Here is a 7,403-nt window from a genome sequence, read left to right on the forward strand (position 1 = left end):
AAAACCTCTAAATTCGAGTGCGACGAAAAGAGCGATCAAGCCTTTCTCGAGCTTAAGGAGTATCTATTTGGTCTGCCTATCCTCTCCAAGTCGGTGATGAGAGAAAATTATTGTTATAATTAATAGCAACAGAGCAGGTGGTTGGCTCGACCTTATTGAGGGAAGAAGGTAACACCCAATACTTTATCTATTTCTTTAGTCATTTATTAAAAGATTCAGAGAGTCGGTATTCTACTTTGGAGAAACTGGCCTTCAAATTTGTCTTAACCCCTCGACAGTTAAGGTCCTATTGTCTGTCTCATTCGATTATAGTCCTCACCAACATTTTTTTGTGTGTGTCTTAACAAACCTAGAGGCTTCTGGCCGGCTAGTTAAGTGAACCACATAATTCAGTGAGTATAACATTCAATATAAGCCCCGAACGACTTTCAAATCCCAAACCCTATCAGATTTCATAGGCACAGTCAACCTTTCAGACACATCACACCGACAGATCTATCTTCTCAGCTTCCCGACAGGATCATAAAGAAACCCTAGTGATCTAATGCTCTATTAGATAGGCCCTCCCCCATTTATATTTCATAATTAATATACTTTTAACATTAGCCATCAGTATGTTGAAGATGAAGAGTTAATGGTGTTAATGATAATTATTAATGCACCAAGAAGAGATGTAAAGCCAATAAAAGTGATAAACGATCATTAAGACATACGAGGTAAAAGGTCATTCAAGGTAGCATAAAAGGAAGGAAGAAGCATGAGGTGAGGCAGGTTTTTTCCATCTTCCCATGAGTTCTTACTTGAGCATCGTAGTGGCAACGTTGGGACATCCAAGCACCATTTTAGCTCTCATCTTTAATCTTTGTTATTCTCTGAGCTCTCAGACGACAATGATTTCACCTCTAGGACTCCTGTATGTGGTTCCAACAGTAGCAATTGATATATCTACGACTTTACTGGTGGATCATCGTCAAAGTCTTGGCACAGGATCATCTCGCATTGTGGACAGAAGCAAAAAGGCAATCAATGTAAACACATGAACATGAAGACACAGTGGAGTCGAGTGGAGGTCCTCCCCCTCTTTTAATTCTTCTTAACTTGTCTAGTCTTAATTAAAGTTATGAGTCTTGGCACAGGATCATCTTGCATTGTGGACAGAAGCAAAAAAAGCAATCAATGTAAACACATGAACATGAAGACACAGTGGAGTGGAGTGGAGTGGAGGTCCTCCCCCTCTTTTAATTCTTCTTAACTTGTCTAGTCTTATTAAAGTTATGTGGTCCTCCAATTGCCCATTAAGCAGTTGATGGAGAAAATGACAAAACAGAGGCATTGATTGAAATCCACACAGTGTCCTGTTTAAGGATGTCAACTAGCTTAGTTAGTAGATTGTGTAGAAAATCGACATTAACTAACCTTCTTTTTCCTATAATTCCCTTGAAATCCAGTTCTTCACTGAAACTGAAAACTTGGTCTGGGGAAAAACAAGGAATACTTATGACAACGCGTATTGTACATAAAAAGAAAATTTTCTCAAGAAATATACCAGGAAGTGATTGTGCTGTCAACAGCAATCCAACTGTTAGCCGACGACGGAAACAACAGTTACTTGGACCACAGACTGTAAGCTGTTCAGCACTCCCTTCTTACCTGGGGCCAAATTAGAACCTTGAAGGCTCTGGAACACCATGAACTAAACAGCAAAATATGAGATGACAGCAAGACAATGATAAGGCCAATTCAATCCATGTTGTATTTCATGTCAGCAATCTTGATACTGTGCCTTACAAAACAAGGAAGAATGAAGAACAAGAAGAATAATGTGGAACAGATTACAATTACTCTTATCGTAATGAATCATATTGGTGTTGGTGTTGAACTTCTCCAGCCTATACCTATGAGTTCCTCTTTGCATATAACCATTATTAACTTGAGAAGGAAATTTTAAGAGGAAACTGTTTTTTTCTTACTAGTATATACATACTGGCCTAAAACGAGTTTACCCGTCGGTGCTTCGTTTGGCCACAATTGTCGGTAACCAATCACTGCTTCTACTTCTAGGCACTTGGTCCCCTTTTATTGTTGATAGCCTGATTACTACAAGCCCATCACGATCGGCCTTCAAGTTGTCTCTTAGTTGCCTCAAGCTAGGAACCAACGTCCTCTCGGCCCAGTCATCAAGAGTTGTGCCACTGAGCCACAGACCGCCTACTATTCTATTGAGAGAATCATCGTCGATCCTTATTGCTCTTCCCTTGCCCATAATAGCTCTAAATTTGACCGGCAATGACTCAAGGATGCTCTTACGGAGTTGAGCAAAGTCAACCGGCTTGAATGTTACAGCTTTGTCAACTAGCTCAATGAGTTCTGGTGCCAATGAAGATGTTGAACCATTAATAGCAAGCCTGCCCTTGTCATACTCATGCTCAGTGGTGATGTCACTTGAGTTCCGTGATCCTTCCCCGGCATCAGCATCCACCCCAACAGATAAGTTCAGATCAAGTGAAAGGTTAGCACTAACAGCAGACTCCTTTCGTATCTTGATTGGTTGATCAGTATCACAAACCCAGTTTGGATACCGTTTTCCAGGCCGATCCCCAGTTGTAAGCTCCAGTTGCATTCCCCCATAAGCAGAATCTAGGATGGTCTGCTCGTACTGCATGAAGGAATGATACGAGCATCTGAGCTCTTCTGGCAGGCAATCTGCGATAAGAACAAAGATGATACTCCCTAAACTGACCTCCCGGCCATACGAATCAAGTAGACGACCCCCCTCTATTGCTTGTTTAATTCTACCTTGTATCAGCATGTCTGCTTGATCTATGTTCTCAAGTACAATCATTGAGAAAGGGTTCTTCCGCACTGCTTCAACTATTTGGTCCATCAATGTCCTTCCACGGTAACTTAAATTCGACTCTTCGTCATTGTCAATGGCACTTGAAGCACGACCAAAGTCAATAACCGTAGGACCAGTGCTGAAAACTAACTCAGCTAGAGTGTTAGCCATCTTCTTCTTGCCGACCTTGTCAGGCCCGATGAGAAGAAGCCAAGTATCTCGTTTCATAGCACCTCCCCTCCTCTTTCCATTTCCAGATTTGCATCGCATGACAACATCAACAACAGCTGAAGCAGCTTCCTGTTGCCAATTGACACTCTCTGTGAGCTCTTTGAGTAGCCTCTTAAACATGTCAATGTTAAAACCTCCAGCAATTTCAGCTCTCTGCTGACCAGCCAACATGTTCCGAGTGCACCCATTGAGATCACTGAGGCGCTCCTTCTGTGTTTTCTCCAGCGAACAATTGGAAACATTTGAGCTCCCAAGGACTAGATCGGTCTTTACTGGACTTCCAGGATGGCTGGTTGGCAGTTTTGCTGCACCAGCGTCCTGACTAATTTCTAGTATCTGGGATAAGTGGCTTCGCGATGACGTTAACTTGAGCTCAGACGGTGGATGTGGTCTCCGAACACTCAAATTCTTGGACATTGCTGAAGAAAATGGTATCCTAGAGTTGATTGGCATCTGACTATAATTCAGATGAAGTTGGGAACAAGTATCACTCCATCTCTGCAGCAGTTCTTCAGTGTTCTGCTTCCAATCCTCCTCGCACTACATAAGAACATGGTTCTCATTGTTAATATGTCACACACACTACAAAAGCCATATCATTAACATTACGTAGCAAGCGACACTTGATTCAGACCTGAAGAGGAGCAGAGACCTTGGTGCTGCCAACACTACTAAGCTTGGCAACTTGTAACCACTGCGGCAACCCCTCACTCTCATTCGATTTCCCAGAGCATTTCTTGCATTCATCGGCGACATGTTTGGCTAATTCACACTCATAACCCTCCGTGCACACAGGGCATAGGGTTGTTCTTCGAGAAGAGGGATCGAAACTTCCAGGTGGACGTTTCAGGGGAACTGCAGCAGCACTTGCTCCTGTTATACCTTCAGATGCTGTTAGACCCTCTACAGAGTTGCCACTTATGCTACTTGCCCCGAGCCTGTAATTTGAGCCAAATTAGGCAATCCAACTATTGATTCTAAAAAGGCAAAGAAGAATAGAAGATCTACAAGAATACTATTTTTGAGGTTCTTAATTCATTCAGAAGGATCCAAAACAGAAAGGAATCCATAATAGTGAAGAACACAATAAGTTCTGGTAATCAAAAGTGTTGAAATAGGGACGTACTGCTCATCCATGGATTTCCACATATAGAAACTATGAAACTTAATGCAATCCAAATGTTTCAACTAGTTGATCAGGACGAGGAGAATAAAAATTCAACCTTGGAAACATGTTGTGGAAGGATGATCTCGATGTGATTGGCATGGCTTGAAGATCCCAGTCCATCTCCATTGTTGGGTGGTACACCTGGCACCGGAGGTACGTCGCTGAAGTAGCCACCGCAATTAACCAGAGTCTGCGACTTTCTTCGAACCGCTTCCAAAGCCTGCCCATCTCCGCCACTGCCGCCCTGCCGGCTTCAGGGATGGCTGGCTTTGGTGGCTGGATTGAGCCAGCACTGCTGGGGGTCTCGATGAGCCATTTGAGGTCTCCTAGATCAACAATCACGCCTCGGCCACCACTGCTGATCATGCACTCGATCGAACTGCCAAGCTCCCTGATCTTGCTGGTGATCTGAGAATGGTCGAGGGCGGGGACGGCAGCGGTGATATTCTTGGCGAAGGGGAGAACTTGGGCGTTCCGCAGCGGCGACGAAGCGTCGATTGATGGAATCATCCTGTGGAGCACTTCTCGCAAGACAGCGTCGAGATTGCAGTCTCCGACAAGGACGGGGTTTCTCTTTCTGGATCTGGAGAGGATGTCTAAAACACGCTTCACTTCCTCGCCCCTCGGATGGTCGGTGGCACCTCCGGCAGAAATCAGGGCAGTATTGACGTTGCTGCTCTGGTGCTGGTGGAGGCGGGGATTCAGGTAGGAATTGCGGGAGACGGCGGCGCGGTTGGTGAGAATGTGAAGGGGGGAAGCGGAGGGAATGGGAGAGGCAGTGGCGAGGGAAATAACTGATGCCGCGGGTGCAGCGGTGGCGGTGGAGAAAGAAGGGGATGAGAGGGATTGCTCGACGGCGGCCTTGACAGCGATGGAAGAGAAGCTGGCCTCGCGCATCACGCGGCTGACGGCGGGGTCGTCGAGGATGGACATAAGGAGCTGCTCTAGCTCGACCTTAACGGCGAGGAGCGGCTGTTGCTGCTGCTCGGGGCACCCGCGGCGCTGGTTGGCCTGTGCGCGCTTGAGGGCCGCCATGAGCGCGTTCGAGATTGGAGGCTCGGCGGTCGCGGCGAGACCGGGATTGGCGGCGGAGAGGCGGTCTAGGGCAACGGAGAAACAGAGCTCGAGCGCGCGGCACTGCAGGGGATGGGACGACTGCGGATGCGAGCGGACGCATGCCTGGCGCAGAATCCCGCCGGAGGCGGCCAGGAGGGTCGCCGCGACGTGGAGCGGCGTCGTCTGCCCGTGGCACCGCCGCGCCGCCTCGGCGATGGATTGCGTCAGAACGCCCGATGCCTCCGGTGTCAGCGTCTGCAGGATCGTGCTCAGCCCCGCCCTCATCTCTCCTCTCGCTCTCTATCTCACCCGCTCCACTCGATCTAACTCATCGGAAAGCCTCTTCCGGCCACCAAAATCCCATCTTTCCTAATCCAAAACCACCAAAATTCCCCCCAAAAAGGCAATCTTTTCTTCTTCAAAACTTCACTCAGCGAGATAATCAATCGATCTCTCCTCCAGATTCAAAAAAAAAAAAAAAAGACGGTGAATTATAATCAGAAGCCAAATAAATCACAGAGAGAGAAGAGAAAAGATCCAATTTTTCTCCTTTTTTTTTCGGCAGCAAGAGGAAATCGGACTGAGATAAGGAGGAAGAAAAGAGGGGGAATAGAATCTTCTCATCTGCTGCACATTTTTATTCCTCCTTTTTTATTATTCTCTGGAAATGAGATTTGGGTTGTGAGAAACAAAAGCCGTCCTTCACTCCCACACACACAACACACTTCCTCAACTCATCAAAAGTAAAGCGCCCTCTGTCTCTTTTCCACACTTCTGTTTTTTATCTTTTCCCCTCGTTATTTATTTTTTTTTTGGGTAAAATCAAAAGCGAAAAGAATACCCTTTTAAAAATAAAAATAAGTATAAGTTAATCGGATCAGTTATAGTCGACTCGTGTTCATGTGCATTGACCCCTGGCTTATTACAATAACTCTTAACATTAGAATTTAGAATCTAACCATTAGAAACTCATTGATAACTACTACTAAGTAGTAATTACAATTTAAAAAAAAATAACTATTCTATAATTTAAGATTTATGATTGATTTTAATATTTAGAATTTAAACGGTCAGGTGACTTCTCTCTCGATTTAGTATTTGACAATCTAGTCGGTAATCAAGCGACGTCTCTCCTAACTCAGCACTCGAAATACTCAATGACTCGACGCTCAGGGCTACTTAATGAGTCTATACTTAAAGAACTCGGCACTCAAAATAGTCGGTTAAAGTAAGACTCGGGAGAAGATTACAACTAGAGAAAATCTTCTCATGATAAGATAATCTAGTAGTTCGACTTAATCCGACAGTGTAAGATTATCAATTCAAATCAATCAATAAATAAATAAATTGAACTGGAATTTATAATTTCAATTTAACAAATTTGCTTCCTATCTCTGTCACAACATTGTCCAACGGTTAATTCGTCCAACAAATATGACGATTCGTACCGATTGTTAATTTTTTTTTTCTTTATTCCCATTCAACATGTTTTTTAAAATTTTTCAATATTCCAGATGTGTTCCTTCTTTTCAGGGCGATTCGTTCCCCGAACTCATAATTCCACGTGCCGGCCTAACTCTTCACTTCCGGTCTGATTCTGCGGCCGCCCGCCACTCAAATTTTTTTTATTTATTTAATTAATAATTATTTTTCATTATCGGGTGTTTTTTTATAAAAAAAGTCCCCTAGTGTTTAGAAGTTAATCATCTGTTAATCGATCAATAGATTAAGATTAGCCATTTAAGTAATACTCTCGCCGACGTGTCGCGCTCTCTTTCTCTCGCCATGAAATTATTTAATACTGAACTCCTTATAATTTTATATAATTAACACTTGGCCTTGAAACTCGTACAATATATAAACATGTATCAACTTTTCAGTCTTCAGTCTATAAAATAATACATGTAAACCTTCTGTATATATATATTAAGTGATCCATCATCTGTGACATAAAGGGAAGCGTGGGGTTTCTCGGATCACATCTCCTCTAACTACTTAAATTACTTGAGAAAATGTAGATTAGGTTTAAGGTGGATTTTGAAGATTGGTCGGTCGAGCATTTGGTTCGAGCACACTTGTGTTGGTCGAGCCACCGAAGGCATTGTTAACTCA

At 43.8% G+C, this 7,403-nt stretch overlaps 1 protein-coding gene across 1 annotated transcript; it reads right to left on the bottom strand.

The window, feature by feature from the left end:
* Positions 1 to 1,727: 1,727 nt before the first annotated feature.
* Positions 1,728 to 6,055, bottom strand: LOC121971101 (protein SMAX1-like). The gene is made up of 3 exons (XM_042522214.1): positions 4,291 to 6,055; positions 3,702 to 4,005; positions 1,728 to 3,607 (listed from the first exon to the last, which is right to left on the bottom strand). The coding sequence occupies exons 1-3, from the start codon at positions 5,574 to 5,576 to the stop codon at positions 2,000 to 2,002; spliced, it is 3,198 nt and encodes a 1,065-aa protein (XP_042378148.1). The 5' UTR covers positions 5,577 to 6,055; the 3' UTR covers positions 1,728 to 1,999.
* Between the last annotated feature and the right edge of the window lie 1,348 nt (positions 6,056 to 7,403).

Source organism: Zingiber officinale, chromosome 4A (genome assembly GCF_018446385.1).
Source record: "Zingiber officinale cultivar Zhangliang chromosome 4A, Zo_v1.1, whole genome shotgun sequence".
In the NCBI taxonomy this organism is placed as follows: domain Eukaryota; kingdom Viridiplantae; phylum Streptophyta; class Magnoliopsida; order Zingiberales; family Zingiberaceae; genus Zingiber; species Zingiber officinale.